Source organism: Podarcis filfolensis (assembly GCF_964270895.1).
Source record: "Podarcis filfolensis genome assembly, chromosome: 1".
NCBI lineage: Eukaryota > Metazoa > Chordata > Lepidosauria > Squamata > Lacertidae > Podarcis > Podarcis filfolensis.
The window spans coordinates 65163491-65185959 of NC_139604.1; the positions used below are offsets into that span (position 1 = coordinate 65163491).

General features: G+C 39.1%; 1 protein-coding gene across 1 annotated transcript in view; it reads right to left on the reverse strand.

The window, feature by feature from the left end:
- OTOG (otogelin) overlaps window positions 1–22469 on the reverse strand; it is a 102620-nt gene that overhangs the window by 20577 nt on the left and 59574 nt on the right. The window contains exons 34-43 of the mRNA XM_083589137.1: window positions 17564–17681; window positions 15965–16044; window positions 11990–15159; window positions 10654–10822; window positions 9072–9217; window positions 8166–8255; window positions 6703–6886; window positions 3302–3522; window positions 1891–2029; window positions 447–641 (exon numbers count right to left, since the gene is read on the reverse strand). Of these exons, the coding sequence (XP_083445263.1) occupies window positions 447–641; window positions 1891–2029; window positions 3302–3522; window positions 6703–6886; window positions 8166–8255; window positions 9072–9217; window positions 10654–10822; window positions 11990–15159; window positions 15965–16044; window positions 17564–17681 (4512 nt within the window). The remainder of the gene's footprint in view (window positions 1–446; window positions 642–1890; window positions 2030–3301; window positions 3523–6702; window positions 6887–8165; window positions 8256–9071; window positions 9218–10653; window positions 10823–11989; window positions 15160–15964; window positions 16045–17563; window positions 17682–22469) is intronic.

Sequence of the window (22469 nt, forward strand, 5' to 3'; positions counted from 1 at the left end):
CTGCTGCTTCTCCAGCAGGGGCAGGTGGGACACCGTTCCATGGGATTCTGCTGTCTGAAGCAGCTGCCTCAGTCCACCTCATTGGCCTGACGATTACTCTTGAGTTGTGTAACATGTAGTGTTTATTTAAAAGGCATTTTTGTGGCCAATGTTATTTAATGAGATTTCATAAGGCTATTTTGGTGTGTAGATGGTGCGGGAGCCCTGCACATGGCAAGTCAGCTCCTGGATGTAGGGATAGCCTTCTGTATTCGCTAGACATTCATTTATTATTTTTCTCATTTTTGTGCCACCCATTAAAAATAAGTTACCTGGGTACTGTACACATCCTAAGGTTGATCTAGAAACAGAAATCTGTTTCCATTCATACATATGCTGGGTAGGACCAGAATAATTCATCATTACTTGTCAAATGATACAAAATTCAATAGCATATTGATACTTACCACACTTCTCTTCAGGGATGCAAAGCGCAGAGTGTACACGGTGAAGGATGGTCCCTTCTGCGCAAACACACCCCTCAGTCAATATTGAACAAGAGTCTGGATCCTGAAGTTCTGGCTCCATATTTTGACAAGTGCTTGGTGTCTCACAGGCAGATATACAGGCCTTATAGTAGAAACCTTCTGGACAGGGAAAGGCTAGCAACATAATAAACACAGAGTTTAACACCGTGATGCTTCTTCATGTAATATTTTACATGAGCTAATGTTTCATGTGAACTTGTGCAGAAAAACAGTGACAACACTTTTATTCACTGCAAATTAGAAAGTAAAATTAGAGTGGAAAAATACAGTAGAGCTTAAATTTTCACCTGCTCACATGAATCTCCCCTTTCAACCAATTACCCCAACCCAATTATTCCAGACATATCTTTTATCTTGCAAGCACGCAATTAGAACAGCCAGTGGTTGAGGAGCAGATGGCTGAAAAATTAAGCACTTCCTCCCCTAAATTGCTTTTCTACTCAGAAGTATCCTTTCCAGTGCTGTATTTTTTGCCATGCGTAGTAGAGGTTTGAGATTTTGTACATATTTCTACTGATTTCTCAACATTATTTCTATATAAATAAGCTTGGACTTGAACCTCAGCATTTTGGCTCAAATTCATTGCTTTGTCCCATAGACTGCACTGCCTTCTCATCTTGCAGTAATCAAAGGTGCACAGCCTGGGAGTCATTTTGGACTCACAGCTGTCCATGGAGGCACAGGTCCAGGGCAGCTGTCTACCAGCTCCACCTGGTATGCAACCTGAGACCCTACCTGCTCACAGACTGTCTTGCCGGAGTGCTGCATGCCCTGGTTATCTCCCGCTTGGACTACTGCAATGTGCTTTATGTGGGGCTACCTTTGAAGGTGACTCGGAAACTACAACTAATCCAGAATGTGGTGACTGAGAGTGGCTGCTGGGACCATGTAACACCAGTCCTAAAGGATCTTCACTGGCTCCCAGTATGTTTCCAAGCACAATTAAAAGTGTTGGCACTGACCTTTGAAGACCTAAACGGCCTCGGCCCAGTATACCTGCAGGAGTATCTCCACCCCCATCACTCAGCCTGGATACTGAGGTCCTCCTCCGAGAGCCTTCTCCTGGTTTCCTCACTGCGAGAAGCAAAGTTACAGGGAACCAGGCAGAGGGTCTTCTCGGTAGTGGCTCCCTCCCTGTGGAACGCCCTCCCTTCAGATGTCAAGGAGATAAAGAATTACACAACTATTAGAAGCCATTTGAAGGCAGCCCTGTATGAGGAAGTTTTTAATGCCTGATGTTTTTATTATTTTTTCTGATATGCTGTAAGCCACCCAGAGTGGCTGAGGAAAACTATTATCATCATCATCATTATAGCTATTGCCATCAACAGCAAACACAGTGTCTTTGATGCGAAGTACTTACAGCAATAATCAGAATTCCTCCATTCTATACAGATGTTAAATTTGTTACATGTTGCAACATAAGCAGCCAGTGCCACACATGGATTCTGAATGTATTCTTTATCTTGGACCCACATATCACAAAAGGAATCTGGAGAAACCTTAACACAAAAATAAAAGTCTTAACTTAATTACTGGTGGATAACTGGAGGGGAAAAAAGATCATCATTAGGTGTTTGATGCCAAATAGAAGCTGGTGCAGTTTAATGGGTAAAAGACAGAGTCACCACAATTCTAGGAAGCCCCTAATTATAAACTTGCATCTGTGATAAGCTCACTGTGTAGCCAGCCATAAACAAGTGCCTCTCTCTCTCTCTTCCCCAGCCCTCATCCGCAATATGAAGTATAATAGTGACATAATGTGCATGGTGGCTGTAAGAAGAGAGGAAACCTCTAGGTACACAAAAATACAATTTTATTGGGCCCAAAATGTCATCAGGACATAGTAAAACAAAAATGCTTTGTGTTCTCCAACTGGTCACTTCAAGAGTTAAGTTCACATGCAATTAGGTATGGCAAATGTTGGACAATTTCTCTGGCAGTTGAAAAAGCACCTCCAAGATGATGACAAATTATACGTGCTATAAGCAGTCCTCTTAGAGGAGTATACGGTTGACACATCTTTGACATGTCGCTGCACCCTATAAAGGTGCTAATGTCAAACCCAGAAAATAATCACTAGTTGCTAGAGAATATTAGTATATGTGATGGGGGACTGCTCATCCCACCTCTGGACAATCACATCACTGCTGCTTACTGTGAAGTAGAGGTGGAGGGTCAAGGCCACAAGGAAGACTGGTTCTCCTGGCATGTTTGAGCCATGTAAGTATCACTGCCACCTTGCCCTTCCCCCTCTACCTCCTGGTAAGAGCAGTCTTACAATGCTGTCTGTTGGTGGTATTAGTGGAGTATTAAAAAATACAAAAAGCAACCATTTATTAAATGCTCTAAATTTATTATTTCTGTGCACTGCTCTGGTTCGCCAGAAGTGGCTTAGTCATGCTGGCCACATGACCCGGAAGCTGTATGCAGGCTCCCTTGGCCAATAAAGCAAGATGAGCGCCGCAACCCCAGAGTCGGTCACGACTGGACCTAATGGACCCTAACCCTAACCCTTTACCCTTTACCTAATATATGTAGTACAGTACCTGTACTCTGATAAAAGCTCAACAGTTCTGAAGCTATATGCAGCCTATCATAATTTCCCTGGGATTATTATTGTTGAATAATCACTTGGTTGATATGTGAAATAGGCAAAGTTGTTTGTCAGGGAAACAACCCATAAAATAAATACTTTTGACTCCTTAAATATTAACAAAAACAGATGACCAACAATAAATTTAATTCAAACAGAGGATCAAAAGATAACATACGTAAGGATGGCAGCTGCTGAAGGTTTGGTTCAATAACGTGTTTAAACAAAGGGAACAGTCTGTGACTGAACAGTTAGTTTCATGGATTCTCTGTTCTCCAATATACTTCAATGTGTTTGGCACCTGCCAGCTATCTGTGAAAAGAACTGAAGCACCCACGGTGCTTACGACGGTCCTGTTGGGTAGCATGAGATCATTTGCTGAGATTCCATCACAGAAGCCTGCACAAGAGTACAATATACAGATTAGCATATCTCCATGTACATACTATGGTATTTTAGGACTGGCATCAGTATTATGCTAATCACAGAGTGGCTGCTTGAAACAGCCTCTGTGTAATGACTTTAACCCCATGGCTATTATATTATGCTGAGCTTGTATTTGCAATTTATGTGAAGAATCTCCACTGTATTAGCAACAGCTGCTGACCAAAATCTCCATATAGCATAGTTTGAGGACCACCTAATGCCACCTAATGCCAAAATATAGCATGGCGACCGAGTCTCTATATTTTGGCATTGGCACAGGAAAACCTAGACATGGAGGCATTTTAAGGAGCCCCTGTATGATAAACAATACGGGCAGACCAGCCCTAACAGCTGGAACCATAGTGTCCTATAAAGTACCAATCCTGCAAGATCTCTCAAAAGACATATATGGTGCATTAAAACTTTGCACCAAGCTTCCCTCTTGCTGATTTTATGCTGTTTTTAACTTGATTTAGATATTTTGCCTAAGCTGGTTTTACATAATTTTTTTTGCTATTGTGATTTTTTTATAATTAGCTCTGGTGGTTCATTGTGTCGGCTTTGAATTGTACACTTTAATGTCGTTGTATACCGTCCACAGAACGTAGTTATATCGGTGGTATACAAATGTAATAAATATATTAAAAATTAATAAGAATACAGTAATGTATCTACGCAATGTAAAAATGGTTAATTAGTCTGATAATTCTTTATGAAATATCTCATGATTGGGGGAGAATAATTGTCAATTTGAAAAGTACATTCTGTGTCAACCCCTAATACTATTTAAGGATGTAGGAAGTAGGATTATATTGGGTCCACTTAAGAGTTTTTTCCCTAGAAAAATAGGTGCCAGTACTCACCATGAAGTTGTTACAGTAAGTGTCACACTTTTAAACCAAAATAGAGAGGGGTACCAGTACTACGTCCCATTGAGTAGCCCTTGGGGGGTACTGGGTTCAGTACTGGTTAGAGTCTAGACTGACTGGCAGTGCCTCCCCAGGGTTTCAGACAGTATTTTTGTCTAAGCTCTGCTTGAGAATGGCAGGCACTGAACCAGGGACCTTTTGCATCCCAAACACATATTCCGTCACTGAACTACCACCCTTCTCTATAACATGCGCTGTCTAGCAGCAGCTGTTTTTACATAGCTGCTTTAGACCAACTTTCCTTTATTTAAAATGTTCCCTCTTTTATGAAATAGGACTAAGCTTCTGGGGTAGGGGGAGACTGCTTTGCAGAAATGCAAGGTGGGTACAGGAAAGAGATGAAGCACAGTGAAGTGGATAGCATTTTAATAAGCATCCTATTGTGGCCTTCTAGATTCTAGAATCTATCATAAAATGTCTTGTTCAATCAAGTTCTGTCTAGCATTTCATTCCTAATCAAGCTTACTTTCAAGTCAGTCACATCAACTTCAATGGAATGTATTACCGAATAGAATGTATTACCAAGTAAGTATTTATTTATCTGGATTTTCTAAAGCAAGGCAGCTTTAAGTAAGAAACCATGGTTAAGACACTGGCTTATGTGAAGTCCATTAAAGCATTGCCTTTTCTCAACTTATACTTTAAAATTTAAAACTGACTAAGAAAAAATAAATTAGAAACTAGTCAAACTAACAACTCAGAATAAGAACAAATAGCACTAACATTTATTTCAAGCACCTCTTCTCTGTAGGAACATTACTGTTTGCAAGCATTGAAATCTGACTAAGTATCACTGATATTTCATACTGTTGCTACACATATTTGCCCTTTATGAAACTTGGCAAGCTAGCCACTGTAATGATGGACTTTGCATCCAAGCCTTCCAGCAACGATAATTCAAGTGTCAAAGCTAAGATTTATATCAATAGATATCATGCTTCCAAGAGCCTATACCAAACATATCATCCAAGGTTAGAACTTCCAGAAAGAATGAAGCCATGTGCACATACCAAACAGGCTTAAGAGCAATTCCAGTATAACCTTTATGAGCTGTGAGCTTTTTGGTACCCATATATCTGAACTATTTCTGTAACTTGGACTGATTCTAAGTGAATAACTGGTGTTCCAATAAAATGTATGACTAAATATAATGAACCCTGAGGATATGTAAAGTGTTTTGAGTTCTACAATGGAAGGGGTGACCCTCCAGACATTCTGCTCCATGAGTGGTTGCAAGGTAGGTCAGATGACTGTACCTTAGTCCCACCGGCTTTGCTTCTGCAAAACTCCAGGTTTGATCATATGCATCTCTATTCAAAAGGATTTCGCAGCATTGTTTTTACTTTTGTTTTTAAGTAACTAATGCATGTTTTATAGGATGGGTGTGCATTTATTTTGGGGCTTCCCATAGGCATCTGGTTGGCCATTGTTAGTGCAGGATGTTGAACTAGCTGGGCTATTGGTCTAATCCAGCAGACTTGATTTATGTCACTGCTGTTTTAGTCTTACTGTACTATGAGCTCAACATTGAGGAAGGCTGGTATAAAAATGCAATTAATAAGTAATTAATTCATTATTGACTATGCTCACACCTTTATTCTATTCTCAGTAGCAAAGAAGAATTCTGATCTCCCTTATTCCCTTTCCCAGTTGTGTGTGTGTGTGTGTGTGTGTGTGTGTGTGTGTGTGTGTGTTAGGGAAAATCATGACATTTATTTGAAATTCCACCAATTATTAAAAATTGGACCCTTGTATTATATTCTACTTAGTAACTTCTATGTTAGCATAGAGTAGGCAACAAATCTCTAAGCCTTATTTTTTTTCTTTGCTCTATGGAAAGCTCAGTAAGATACATTTTCTCTTTATTGCAGTCCTATTTATTTCCATGTTGCTTCAGCATTCATGCCTCGGTTTCAAATGCTCTAAATTAGGAAGCAAACTTGCCTTATCCACGACTACCTGAAATCTGATCCCCAAGGGATTAAAACCAGCCTGCAGTTTATTGATTGGCAAACCTGGCATTTTCTCTCTCTTCCTGAATCATTTTAATCATTTCAGCAATCAACAGAGTAGCAGCTTCCAAAATAATCATATTTTCATTTTCTGTCTTCTGAATATATTTAACCTTACTATACATGCTCTAACAAAAGTTGTGAAAAACCAAGTGTGGAGCACTTCCCACATTTACCAGATGTAACATCACAATCTTACTAAAGTTGCTTACCACACAGTCCCATTGCTTTTGGATCACTGGTTGCATTAGGTTCTATTACCATCACCCCAGTGGTATGAAACCACTGAATTTTAGTATTTGTCGGAGTTTCAATAATATACATGAAGCCATTGTCCTCAATCTTAAATCCATATTTTGTAACAGTGGGCCATGCATATCTTGAGTTGACAGCTATCTGGAGAATATACATACTTATTTTAGCAAACAGTAAGATTTTAGCTTTGCCATAAAACTATGTTTTCGCAATATTTCACCCAGCCCTCCACAAAACATAAAAATAATTGAAATGAAATTTACATGCACTGTGCTAGTCAAATATTGCCTAATGCAGACCTATACAGCTTGTGTATTTTGCTTATCAGGTGCTTAACAACTTCCCTATTTCTGCAGTCCAAACTAGGTGGCAAAATCAAGTCAACACATGTGCTGCATTTGAGTGGTGGGTCAGGCCTCCAATTTGTGCAAGGATAGAAACTTTTGCAGTGAAAGGGCCACATTCCCTGAGAAGAAACCTTCCAGGGATCACATAATGTATTTTTAATCTACTGTTGGAAGCCACCCAGAGTGGCTGAGGAAACCTAGCCAGATGGGCGGGGTATAAGTAATAAATAAATAAAATAATAATAATAATAATAATAATAATAATAATAATAATAATAATAATTCCAGTGGTGGGTGTGCCAAAAGGGGTTAGAGCCAGACACACACCACTCTCCATCTTCCATCCAGAATCTTCCTGCTTTCTATCATGGGAGCATGGTGGTCATTTTGGTTGCCATGATCTCGCCCAATTTCATGCCATGGGGCATGTGTTTTGGGGTGCCGCATTAGATCATCGTCCCCCCCAAAGCACTTATTGGGGGGAGAAATCACACAATATCATGGCAACCAAAATGGCTGTCGTTCTCTCACAATAAGAAACAGGATGTCTCAGTTTTTCTGAGACACTTGTGGAGTATGAAAATCACTAGAGGACAGGCCAGAGGATGACCTGGTGTGACCTGGCAGAAACTTACCAAGTGTGACTTGGTAAAGACTCAAGGGCCATATCAAAAGGCACTGAGGGCCATATCTGGCTCCTAGGCCTGAGGTTTCCTACCCCTGGTCTAATGCCTTCAGGACACTGGGTGAATAAGTGTGTGATTTCTTCAGAGCCAACATGAGATCAACTACTCAGAAGCTGCTTCACAAGACCATAAAGAATATCATCTCTAAAAATGTAATACAGGAAGCAGAAAATCAATATGAACAGCACAAAAATTCCTAGTCCTGTTCCAGTTTTACTGCATATGCAGAATGCAAATAATAAAAGGCTGTTACATGTGTCCTCCTCTTGAAAAGTATCAGTTCTATTACTAGAGTCACAATTCTCAACAAAGTTACATGCATGTAAATTCTAGGAATCTAAAACAGAATACTTGAATGAGAATTATAACAGAAGAAATAAACTTTACCTTTCTGTTTAAGCGGTCAATGGTAATCTGGTTAGACATATATGTTAAATTTAACATTGCCAGGCACAGCTTAGTAGAGGTTAAAATGCCCTGAATGAAGATAAGAATCAAATCAAAACAACATGTCAGCTTATTCCATGGTTAAATGCAACATACATATATTATACATATACTCAACAGAAAATCTTCCCCCAGATAATTCTACCCTCTGCTTTTTTAGAATAGGTTTAAACATTTAAATAGCTGCAAAATGCAAAACTGAGCAGCTCCCATCCTCAAAGCTCCTATACAGTGGTACCTCAGGTTACATACCCTTCAGGTTATATACGCTTCAGGTTACAGACTCCGCTAACTCAGAAATAGTGCTTCAGGTTAAGAACTTTGCTTCAGGATGAGAACAGAAATCATGATGCGGGGGTGCGGCGGCAGCAGGAGGCCCCATTAGCTAAAGTGGTGCTTCAGGTTAAGAACAGTTTCAGGTTAAGTACGGACCTCCGGAACGAATTAAGTACTTAACCTGAGATACCACTGTATTCTACAGCCTTGAGGATGATGAGAGGTCCATATAGCTAGTTACATAAACCATTCATTGAGTGTGACATTTAAGGTTTGTATAAGAATACAGAAAACAATGTTATCAGTCACATTCCATTAATGCAGGCATAGGCAAACTCGCCTCTCCAGATGTTTTGAGACTACAATTCCCCTCATCCCTGACCACTGGTCCTGTTAGCTAGGGATGATGGGAGTTGTAGTTCCAAAACAGCTGGAGGGCCGAGTTTGCCTATGCCTGCATTAATGCGAAACAGAAGAAAATTGCATATTTTTATATGCAGCAGCATAACTGCACTTGTTTATGATCCTTAACATACTCAATAAACAACAAAATTCCACAAGGCCCATTACCATATGAATCTTGCTGCAGTCACTGATGTGGATGCTTATAGTTTGATCTTGAGTTTGGCTGATGATATAGGATGCTTCCTTAAATAAAGCCAAATGGTGCCCATCAAAGGTGATAAAGCTCAGATCAGAGAAGAGTGTACATCGACCTGATCAAACAAAATAAGGACTTCTTTAACTTATTTTATGAAACAAACAGCTAACTACTGATCAAGCATTATAAACTGAATCTAAGTCATTAAAATAGCTTGCTTAGTTCCTTTACGTTAGATACAGATCGTTAACATATAAAGGATTGACTGCAATGAAGTCAAAGCAGACCCTTGAAATCAATGATTTAACTTATTCATTATGTATTTATTTCATAACATTTATACACTGCTTGATTGTAAAAACCTCAAAGTGGTTTGCAAAAAGATAAAACAATAAAATATAGAAAAAAATCACAACCATTCTTAAAACAGGCATGGCCAAACTTGGCCCTCCAGCTGTTTTGGGACTACAATTCCCATCATTCCTGACCACTGGTTTTGTTAGCTAGGGATGATGGGAGTTGTAGTCCCAAAACAGCTGGAGGGCCGAGTTTGGCTTGCCTGCTTTAAAGCATACAGAAGTTAAAATCCTAAAACATATTAAAATCACCTCAACTTGCTAAGCATCTAGATAGGCTTGCCTAAAGAAGAACCCCTTTTTTTTGCAGGTGCCAAAAAGAGTACAGTGAAGGTGCCTGCTGGATCTCAATAGGAAGTGAGTTCCAAAGTGCAGGTGATGCCACACTAAACAACTGAATACTTACACATGCGGAATGGCAACTGTTGTAGTGCCAATTCTGCCAGTTGCTCAGGGAGGCACATGTGGGCTAAGGCAATCTTGTAGGTAAGTTGTTAAGGGCTTTATGTGCTAATAGTAACACTCTGGACTCAGTTAGCAAATTGGCAACCCGTGCAAATCTCTGAGCCCAGGTGTTATATGCTGACAAGGCCTCTCATGCTGCAATATTCTGCACTAACTGCAGCTTCTGGCTCAAGTACAAGGGAAACCCCACATAGAGCATATTGTAGTAAACTTAGCCAAACACATTGCTCAAACAGGAGTGAGACTCACTCCTGGACACTCTGGATCCAACCCATTACATAAATTGTGTGAAGCCTCTACATAACAGATGAATCTGAACTAGTTCCTCTGAAAAAGGATTTCAACAATTTTTGTATTTACAGGCATTAAGGGTCGCATGTTTTGCTGCTGGTGTTCTGTCCTAAAAAATAAATAAATCTATTGCTTGTCCTTGGAAACAAAAATTTGCTGTAATGGGATCGTGACTATTCTCTCGTTCTTTGGATTTCCAACATCCCACATAAGGCATTCTGTTTTTCAGTCTACTTCTTTAGTGTACTGTGGTAGATGATGATGCTTATTTCTTTTTATGAAATTCATACTTAAAAATATTTTCTATCTGCATCATGTCAGCAATGAATAGGCCCATGTATAAATCTCACTATCTGTTCCATTTACACAAATGTTTTAGCATAATCAAACTATCAAAGTAATGCAATTTTAAAATAAATACAGTATGGATAAAACTTACATGCACATTCCCACTTGGGGCAGCATTTATCTCCATTAATCTGAACACCAAATCCAAGAAATCCACAGCTGGGTTGTGTCGCATTGTATGGACAGTTCTGTGATTTGTTAACTTGGATTAGTTGTCCATCTAAGCAAATGTGCTTTATGCACTCATTCTCTGTGATTGGCTAAGACATATTTAGAAAACATAGGTTACTATTCTTATCAAAATAAAGTGATATTCAATAAATAAATATTCACAGAAAACAAGAAGTTCAGTATACCAAACTACTGAATGCCCTTTTCAAGTCAATTCTTGTAGTACCATTAAAAAGCAGAAACATGAAATCTTTCAAATGGCACACAGATCAATGCAAGGAATCAATATAATAAAAAGAAAAAACTGGAAACTGAGGATAGTCATGGAACATTATAAATTTGACAGTATGGACATATTTAAAGGATTATGTTGCCTTGCTATTTGGGACACGCGTCTAAAGACCAAAGTTACTCAGGGGATCAGCTACTCAGAATACATAATTTGCATTCTTTCATCAATAATATTTTACACACGGAGAACAATATTAAGAGGCTGGTCAAAGAGATGCAGATCATGCAGTAGAGGAGATATTCTGTAAAATACCTAGAATTAAAGCATTTGACAACTTTATAAGCGCAATGTGATGTAATAAACTTTGGTTGTGCTAATTGACACTTATGGGTGTTGGCAATACACGTTAACTGCTGAATCAGAGCAAACAACAGCCAGATTTTCTGCCGACGTCACACCATACACAACCTCCCTTTCATAATTAATTGAACCTGGAGAATAATGTGACAATAATGGCTAGAATATCGTATAGCATAGTGAGGGCTTTTTAAAAAAAAGAAAATAAAAGAAAGATGTTCTGCTAAATACAGATTAGTGGCAAGTATGGCCCTAATAGATTAGCTTATCAATGTATCAATTCTTAATGCTAACTAGAATCTGGAATTATATCTTGTAAATTATTTTTGAAACATACAAAGCAATTTCTGGATTAGTGGGGGGATAGTGAGTTTTATAATCTGAGCTAAATCTTTGACTTCTTAAATGTAACTGACATTCTACAAGCATATGTATGTCCCAGAATATTGTTGAAAGTTCTCCATCTCTATACCACAATGCAGGCCACTGTGATGAGATGAATTTCATGTCACAAAGTGAGATAAAGAGGCAAAAATATGTCACTCCATGAGCAGTTAGGAACCAAGCCACCTTCATTTCATATCCATCAGTAAATGAGACCCAAGAGTTATATATATGATACAGAAATCACTCATATGGTTGGGGGGGAATAATCTATGATACTCACTACACATGTTGGCGGTGTTGCTGTTTCTTTAGATGGCATGAAAGCTGCTGCTGTAACTCCTGAGACCATTTCAACAGTGGTTAATCCTGATAAATATGTGGGAACTGGTATGACTCCTGTAGCATTTGGAGGTAGTGGTGGCATCAACAAAGAACTTGATGAAGGTGTGGACATCTCTGTGGCAGATGGTTCTTTGGCTATTGTAGTTAGGACAGTAGAACCAAGTGAAGCTGGAGAGGTAGATGAATGTTCAGCGAGTGGATGTGATACAGGAAGCTTTGTAACCACTAATTGTCCATCAGTCTCTGACAATGTGATGCTCTTTGTTTCTAAAGCAATGGAAGGCACTGAAAATAAGGATGTTGTCATGAATTCTTTTATCCCTGCTGTTTTTTCTGCTAATGATTTAGTGACACTCCGTGTTGTGAGACCGCTGATCCCAAGCGGTGCTGACTCAGTCGTAGTTGTTAAATGTGGGGTAGCTGGTGTCACTCTAGACGCAGGGAGCGTGGAACTGAAAGAAATGGTAGAAAGTGGCACTTGCTTAGACAAGACAGAAATCTTCTCTGTGGCACTTTTGCTCATAGATGTAAACGCTGTTGATTGTATTGGTGTTAAAAATGCCGCCTCTTGTGAGTCTGTTGGACTCACAGCTGAGGTTTCTGGTACTTCCGGTATAAACAATGAAGGAGATGCTGGTTCTGATTCATGAAATAAAGTACTAGATGCTGTAAGTGTTTGAGAAGGAGTCAGTGCTTTCTCTGTGGTAGGGAGCTCAAGTTTTGACTTTTCAGTAGGAAATAACTCCACTACTTCTTTTATTGTAGACAATGGCAAAAAACCTATTTGGGTTACTTTTTTTCCACTTGTTAAAGGAACTTCTGGTGAAAGCACTGAAGTGAGTGATACAGTAGAAAGAGGAATCCCTGGTAGTGGAGTACTTTGGAATGTGGAGGGCACTGCAAATTTGGTTGCTGACTCTGTTGTACTAAAAGCAATTTGGGGGTGGATACTTGTTCTCAACAGTTCAACTGGAAAATGATAGGCTGCAGTACTTCCCTTGGTTGTTAAGTAATCTTTAGAAGGTGGTGAATAATCAAGTTTTCCTGTCGTTTGGGGGATAAAATGTGGAACAGTGGATTCTTCTTTCATACGGGAAGAAAACCTTTCCATTGGAGAAGTAGGAACAGATGAAGTAGCCTTGGAAGTTATAGATGGTTGTGTTATCTCAATTAGCTGCCCTGCAGTGGCTGCTGTTTCAGGTATTTTTTGTGTTAATGGGAGAACTGTTTTCTGTGCCAGGTAAAGTGTGGTTGGAAGTGTTGTTAGAGGAAGAGCAATAGAGGAAGAGAGGGTTGATACTACTTTGGTTGATGCTACTTCTTTAATGGTTGATGGCTGGCTGCTAAGTTCAGAGTATGGCCGTAAAGTAGCATCAGTGGCACCTAAAGCTTCTGTTATTGGAGCAACTGTGCTTAGCAGCTTTGTAGTAAGAGGAAACTCTGAAAAAAATGATGTTGACTTTGCTGTTTTTGGATGTTGAGTATCAGCACTGGTAACTTGCACTTCAGGTGATGATGCCATCAGACTCTTTGCTGTAGAAATGGACCCTGGAAGCAAAATAATGGAAGGTTTTTTTGTAGTGGTTTTTTCAGACTCTGCAGTGGCTTTTTCTGACTCTGCTGTGCCAGGGTACAATATCACTCTTTCTGTATCAGTCATGGGATGCAGAAATTCAGTTGTTTGAACTGGTTCAATTTTTTTAGTTACCAATGGAACTAGGACACCCATAGCTGCGGCTTCTTTTGTCAAATCAGATTTTGCTGTTTCCACTTTTGTCACACCAATAGAATAGGGTACAACACTCACTTTTGTAGTTTCCAGGGACGAAGGTGTTCTGTATTCTGTTGATGTTTTATCGGTGACTGATTCTGGCAGAATCGTCATTTTAGAACTTATTTTGGTAGAGAGGGGTGTAACTGTCATAGCGTGTGATGAAGTGGGATACTGGGTATACAGAACAGTCATTGCTTCTGTCACATTTGGTTGTATAAATGGTGAATATGCACTTGTCAATCCTGTCTCTAAAAATTCTTTTGAGTCTATTAAAGTTGGCGAAGTTGTACCAGGCACTCCAGGTAGTTTGGCAGAAGTACTACGTCTTAGAGTCGTAGCTGAATATAAATGAGAAAAAGTACTTGGGGGGTGCATAATGCTTGATGTTGTTTGTGCTATTTCCTTTTTAACAGTAGAAACTGGAAAACCACTTGTATGTGTCGGGACTGTGGTGGTGGGTTGCGTTAGTGCTGGAGGTAATGTAATAAATGTGGTTTTAACTCCTTCTTTGATTAAAGCAACTGTTGTTTTTGTTGTTTCTGAAGGAATTGGCTTTCCAACAGGCCTTACTGTTGATAAAACAGTAGATAAAATAGAAAACGGAGCTACAGTGATATTTGCATCTGTTACAGTCAGTTGACTTACACCCAGCATTGTTCTGTCTGTTGTTTGATTCACTGTGGGGGCATAGGAAGACATTTCCAAAGATGGCAATGGGGCTTTGGTAAAAAAATGACTTGTTCTTTCCGTCTTTGGTGTTGAAGAAATCTTGCCTTCTGTAATACCTTCAAGTTTTCTTTCTGTTTCCTCTGTTGGGGGAAGTTGAGCACCTGTTACTTTTTTATCCAGTGCTATTTTAGTTGTGGCTGGTGATTTAGCAACTGTAAGCATTGATGGCAGCACAATAATAGGTGAAGTAGAAATTAATTTAATTTCTGATTCAGTTGCTATAGATACAGAAGGGACTGTTGTACTACTTGTCTGTTTACCAGGCAAAGACTCCGTTACTGCCACAGTTGTAGGTGGAGGAACAGCAAAAGGGAGGCTAATATCAGATACTGGGTGTGAAACTACTGGCATTGAGCTGGTACCAAAAGCTGAATATGTTGAAGCATTTGATGTTGCAGATATGGCTAAAACTGTAATATTTGGCAACAAAAGAGAAGAAAATTTAGTTGGAGTAAATTGCCACTTGAATGCCTGTGTTGCTTCTCTGTCCTTTGATAAAGTTAGTTCTTTACTCAGCATTGTTGCAGAAGTTTGATGAGCCCCCGACGTTGTATGTGTCTTTACAGTGGATGATGGAATTTGAACATCAGCTGTAGGTTCAATGCCTGAAATAAGACAAACATGGGTGCTACTTTCCAGACCTGTAATAATATAGGCTCATAAATATGTACCAAAAGGAATAAATGTGAAGAACAGTATTAAAGAAACAATTGCCAACTTTAACATGTCTTCTTGGTGAGGAAATTATGTTTTAAAATGGGGAAAACTTAAAATGGGAATTGGTTCAATTTTAATGTTTCAAAACCTAATTTGACATCACAAAAAAATGTAAATGTAATTATTTATATGACTGGCTATGTATTTGGTGAAGACTTCAGATAAAAACAAGTAAGGTAACCTTCAGAATATCTGTTCTTATTCCCAGGCAGTTCCTTTTCCGGAGTAACACATATTTCCATATATGTCTACTTCAGTCAGACAAAAACTAATGGAAGTCATATAGTGGATAGCATGTTGGACTTGTACCCATTCCATTCCTGCTCAGCCATGAAGTTACTAGGTAACATTCAGCCTATCCTACTTGACAGGATTGTTTATGGGGGAAATGGGATAACTCTTTGTATGCTATCTGAGCTTCTTCAAGGAAAAGAAGATTTTAAGTATGGTATATTATGGGGATTGACATGCATTTCCCTCCTAGATCCCTTAGAAAGATATCTGTGGCTGATGGACTACAAAAGCAGAATGGAACTAAACTAGCAGGGGAGTTGCAATGGTTAGGAAGAAGTGAGAAGGGGGTGTTATTAGGCCCACGATCGAGATCCTGAACCCTGTACAAGATACTGAAAGGAATCATAGCACTGTATTTTGAATTTTATCTAAACATAATATGAAATGTGTTCTACGTACAGTCTTCAAAATAGACACATCTTTGAGTGACTTCATCCAGAACCATATGTGAAGGACACATAGGAACACATCCTTCCACTCTAAAAGAGAAAATAATAATAATGATGATAATGATGATGTAACTATTCACATAACAGCATGTGGAGATGAATGAGAGGGATTGAATAATATCCTTAGGAGCCCAATTAACAAAACACCTGAACAGGCATACTTGCACTTAAACCTGTCTTAGTCTGCACTTCAGTCAAGCTATTTTAAATGCTTGTACATTATTAATTTCTTAATAATTTAAGATGCAGAAATGTCAGGTTGTTGTCACATTGTGGCTGACCTAATGTGCCATCCTGCTGATTCATGAACAATGTGATGTAACCTTTGGAACAAAAACATATGCTTCTCCAATGATGAATACTTCCATTTAGAACTGGCAGAAAGCCTTTACGTGCTTGTACAAAATTGTGTTCCTTGTTTGTTTATACCAACACTAATGGCCCATCAGAGCCCTTCCAAAAATTTGCCTTGCATGGAAAATCTGAGGCAAGAACAGAAGCGATTGGAGAGGTAGTTTTGTCCAGGCCACTGGATATTAAAGGTGTGATTCTAAATCTCAGAAGTCAATGCCAGTTATTAATAACATCTTTAAGTGGGACTATGCATACAGTCAATGTCATGACCAGTATCCTTTACCTCTTTCATATGAAAAATATCTCTCTTACTATTGCTTGGCCAGTGTAATTACTGCTCAGGACGGCACTCCTACTTTTCTAATACTATAGTTATGAATCTGGCTGCTTCCTCCATTACAGCATAATTTTATTCTGTATAAGTGGGGGGAAGCTCTATTTAGGAGGAAAGATAGGGAGAATGCAACAAGGTATTTTTAGTTGTCATGAGTTGGTATGGCAATTTGTGACCCAGGGGTATGGGAGAGGGGACATTAGCTGGGGTAGGCCTCTTGGCCAAGAAGCATTATGAAGTATTGAATGAAGAACAGATGTGCTGGAATGGAAAGAGGCAGCTCAGTCAGATGGACAAATGTTTTTGGCACAGGCGGGAGATAAATTGCAAAATTACAAACATTAAATTAGAAAATGGTATCACTCCATATTACAACAGGGCTCCTAGTCTGAATTACCAGTATGCCATCAGCATATTACCTTCCTTCATACAGACTGAGAGCCCTATTATGTTTTTATATTTGATAAGTTTTTACTTCTGTGCTTCACCTACTATTGTCCACACTGTTGTCTGCCCCCCCCCCAACTTGGGCTGAAAAAGTTGTCCCCACTTCTGCTTTGTGCCCTTTCTCTCCCCCACCCCCACCCCCGGCTCAACTGCTATAAGTATTTCATACAATCTGGAAATTAAAGGTGGAAATTAAAGGTGGTTCCAAGCTGCTGAATATGTGTTGTTTTTCTTTTCATTTACAAAGTTTTTCTTTTCATTTTCCAAAGTTGCATTCTCCTGTGTATGTAGAAACTGCACAGTTCTCTATAGATGGACCTGTTATGTTTCCAAATTGAGAGGCACTCAGCCACCTGAAGTTACTATTAGAAAGAATGTTGTTAAAATAAAAAATAAAAAAATGTAGATACTTACTTTGGAACAGTTTGACAGCGTTCTGCCAAAGGATCTCTGCATGTTTTGAAACAAGGGCTTGCACAAACATCGTAGCGCCACTCACATGTTGAGTGAGCTAGAAATTTAAACTTGGTATCTAGAAATAGATTTTAAAAGTTTTAATGTAATGTGTATACACACACATTTTCTACTTTTACTTGGACCTCTATGCATTGAATGATCACCCCTTATTGAACTGATTTTATGTATTCCACAATGAGTGATGCCTAGTGTAGACAGTGCTTTGATCCACAGGTATTGGATCATACAGGTTCTACAACAGACAAATGTTGGAAATCTAATGTTTTCAGCAAGAAGCAATCTTAATTTTTAATGACTACAGAAAATATTGATGGACTTTTCAGTATCTCATAAGGTAGAGGCAGTTTCCCTAAATGTCCTCACATTGCACTTAACTGAAGAGGCTTACATCTCTGGGTGATCCAGTGCTGAGTTCCTTTATGTTTGTCTCAGTTGGAAGGAATGTTTTCATATTACAAACACAGCAACTTAGGTTGCTGATACTATTTATTTATAGTATACAGCAATCCCGGCTGAGTTTCAAGTGCCTGCAAAAGTGCTTTCTTTCTTCACAAGCAGTAGAGCATTTTAATTCCTAGGAAGTTTTATCTCCAAATGGTTGCATGCTTTGGGGTGACAGAGTGTGGGCTGTACACAATGCAACATTAAATGGACCAAGTATGGTATTGATACCTCTAAAAAATTTAAAGTAATTCCCAGTGCAATGTTGTGAAAGGGCATTGCACGCACACATGCACACACACAGAGTGAGAGATAAATTTCTTTCCAAGTCATATTTAGAACAGTTTCTCACATTACAATTTTTATTCATGGGAACTTTCCTACAAGTAAGAAATATCATGTAGCACAGCTCCTAGACTGTACCATTTCAGAGTGCCAGTGTAACATTTTTCGAGTGTACCTTTGTGTAAAAAACATATAAACAAGGAAAGCTGAAATGTCAAAAATAAAGGAATCCAGCTAGTAATGAGTGAAGTTGCCTATACTCCATTTGTACTAAGCATGACTCATTCATTCATACACGATAACTTAGGATGGGATCATTTAGGCCCATTATACTTGAAGTCCACCATTCCCTTTTCCAAACTTACTCTTGAGATGAGGGGAGGAGGATGGAATTAGGAAGGCTTTGTGGCAGTAGAGGCTTCCATTTTAAGGTATGTGTTGAGACTGGGAAGCATTGGAATCCAATGTGAACTACAAATTGCAGGGATGAATTTGGGGAATTTTGAAAGGGAGTATCTGGCATTTGCTGGAAAATGACAATGAAAATTTTATAAAGTCAGCTGAAATCAGACAAATCTTTCTCTGTCATAATCTTATTGATGACAGCGATTTGAATTCATTTCTTATATGTACAGAATTTTAACTGATACAGTTCTGAGTTCCATTCCTGGATTCTCATGTGAAAAAAGATCTTAGGGAGCAGGGCTCGGAAATATTTGTAAGATATTGGAGAGCTGCTATAAGTCAGGTTTTACAAAACCTACCTAGCTGAAGTGCTATATTTGATTTCTGCTGAGAAATGCTATTTGTGTCACCATGCAACCCTTATTAGCAATTTCCATTCCATTCTTCTTAATTCTGTTTTGGGTGCATTCACTTAATTCATAGCTGGACATTACACTGCTGTACTGTTTCTGGATGTCTCTGCAGTTAACTCACAACAAAAGAATGATGTGCTATTACTGATCATTCAAGTCATGGCTTTGCACCAGACCAGACACATTTCTCTGTAAAAAAAAACTAGCCATGAAATTGAAAAGAAACCTAATGCCATCTGTTAAATTTCAGTCATTTGTTTTCTACATAGTGAATAGCACAATCCTTGCTTGATTAGGGAGCAATGCTCTGTACGATGATCATGGCACTTGATATGACAAACAACTCTGAAACTGCAGCTGTATCACTGCATAAATTTGCTTATTCTGGATAGCAAAATAACTATAGCAAAAAAATGTATATATAACTATAGTTTGAGGTAAAATATATGTTGTTGGCTAGATAATAAATCTAAAACAATTCACTTCAATACAATGAAGGTGGGTTGTACAAGGGAACATATTTCTGTGCATAGAAGGCTTCCATACAAGGGTCCTCAATATAAAAGAGAAATCAATAGGACTTCCAGTTAGCACCGGCGCTTAATGGCGGATCTCAACCGGAGCTCCGGGAGAGATCTGCTTCGTGGGTTCGGGTCCTGTCAGCTACGGCGAAGCGGGGACCCCTAAAAATCACAGGCGCGTTGCCTGTGAACTGGAGACTCGGCGGGCACCTTTGCGCCCCCCCGACGCTGCGAAATAGCCTTTTTAAAGGCTCCGGAGGAGCGGAGGGGTCTTGGAGCGGTGCTGAGAGTCGTCTTCACCCAGCCTGCGAAGCGAAGCCGCGTCGCCATTAGCGGAGAGCGCTGACTTCTTCCCGGGAAATTGGATTAAAAGAACAACTATCCGTGAGTAGGATTGACCGCTAAAATATAATTGGACACTAAAAGTAAAGAAATTGGGCACCGAGACGGATAAGCACTAAAAAGGAAGTCTGCTTTCCGTTCTGTAGCAAGATCAAAGCGAAAGGCACTCTAGCTGTAACTGCTTGAGAGGAAACTTGCGGGATTTAAGAAATCCACCACCAAAGCAAAGAACTCCCCCCCCCGAAGGCAGGAGGGGGGGGAAGAAGATTTTAAAAGTGTTTCCCTGCCAATTTAAAAGAATTGGATTAAGTACCGCTGCTCTTTAACCTGGGATCGGACTGCCGGAGAAAAGGAACCGGCTAAGGACTGTTGCTATAAGAAGCTAAAAAATATCTCAAATTGACTTTGGTTACTTCCAATTTGAAACACTGTTTCTGTGGTATTACAAAGTTACTTACAGGACACTATTGACTGGGATCCCCTTGAAAAAGGAAAGAAAAATTGAAAGGGACTAGGAAACTTTGGACAAGGCACAAAGACAGGTAATAACAAAAGATGGAAGACTACCAAAGACTTTTTTTGAAATGACTGACAATATGGACTTGATTGATATTTGGAGAACAAAACACCCATTAGAAAGAGAGGGAACCTTCTTTTCTGAAGCCAAAATGACATGGACAAGGATTGACCAAATCTGGGTGACTAGCAGTATGGCTCCGAATATAAAAAAAGTAGAAATCTGCCCAAAAACTTTCTCCGACCATAATGCTGTAAAGATGGTGATGAGGCAAACAACAACTGGTTCCTTCAGATGGAGAATGAATGACACCTTATTTAGAGACGAGGAGATCTGCAAGAAGGCCAAAAAAACCTTGAAAGACTATTTTGAAATCAACTTAAGGTCTGAAGTAGAAAAAAGAATAGTATGGGACGCAAGCAAAGCCGTGATGAGAGGGTTTTTGATTCAGCAAAATACTTTAAAGAAGAGAAAGCAAAATGAGAAAAAGGAGAGAATTTTGGAAAAGATAAAAGAAGGGGAAAAACAATTAAGATCGAAGCCAAAATCCCAAGAGATTCTAAGAGAAATCAAATTTCATCAAACACAATATATGGAACTGATGAATCAAGAATTAGAGTGGAGAATTAAACAAATGAGACAAAAGACTTTTGAATCTGCTGATAAATGTGGCAAGTTACTGGCTTGGCAAATAAAGAAGAGACAAAAACTCAACACGGTAACAAATATAGAAGTGGAAGGAAAAAACATAAGCAACCCAGCGGAAATTAGGAATTGTTTTCAGAACTACTTTAGACAACTTTACACACAAGGGCCACAAAAAGAAATGGACATACAACAGTTCCTCGAGGAAAATGGGCTGAAAAAGGTTTCGCATGAAAGTAAGATAATATTGAACCAGGAGATATCAGCACAAGAAATAGAAGATGCCATTCAAGGCATGACGCTGGGCAAATCCCCTGGACCGGATGGACTGACTTCCAAATACTACAAAGTTTTGAAGGAAGGGTTGATACAACCTTTGAAGGAAGTCTGCAATGAGATTATGGAGGGGAAAAGGGCACCCGATACGTGGAGAGAGGCCTACATTACACTTATACCAAAGACAGAGACTGAAAAGACCCAACTTAAAAACTACCGACCCATCTCGTTATTGAATGTGGATTACAAAATCTTTGCTGATATTTTGGCAAAAAGACTGAAGAGAGTTTTGATGGAGGAGATTCACGGGGACCAAGCGGGCTTTCTCCCAAAAAGGCACTTGTCGAACAATGTAAGGAATATAATTGACATTTTGGAAAAGCTGGAAGTGAACATAAACACTAAAGCTGTTTTGATATTTGTGGATGCCGAGAAAGCCTTTGACAACATTTCTTGGAGTTTTATGTTGAAGAACCTCCGGGGGATGGGGGTAGGCCAAGGGTTTGAAAATGGTATAGGTGCAATATACTCTGAACAGAAAGCCAAACTAATTGTAAATAATGTGGTTACAGAAGAGTTCAAGATTGAAAAAGGGACACGCCAGGGGTGCCCTATCTCCCCATTACTTTTTATATCGGTCCTGGAGGTTTTGCTTAATATGATTAGGAGGGACCAGTTGGTTAAAGGGATTCAGGTCGGAGCTAAACAATATAAACTGAGAGCATTTGCAGATGACTTAGTACTTACATTGCAAGAGCCAGAAGCTAGCACGAAAAGAGTTTTGGAAATAATTCAAGAGTTTGGTCAAATGGCAGGATTTAAACTGAATAAGTCTAAGACAAAGGTTTTGGAGAAAAATTTGACACAGATAGAAAAGGAAAGGTTCCAGAATGAGACAGGGTTGACTGTGGTTAAAAAAGTGAAATATTTGGGTATAAATATGACAGCTAAAAATGTGAATTTGTTTAAAGATAATTATGAAAAAACCTGGAGAGAAG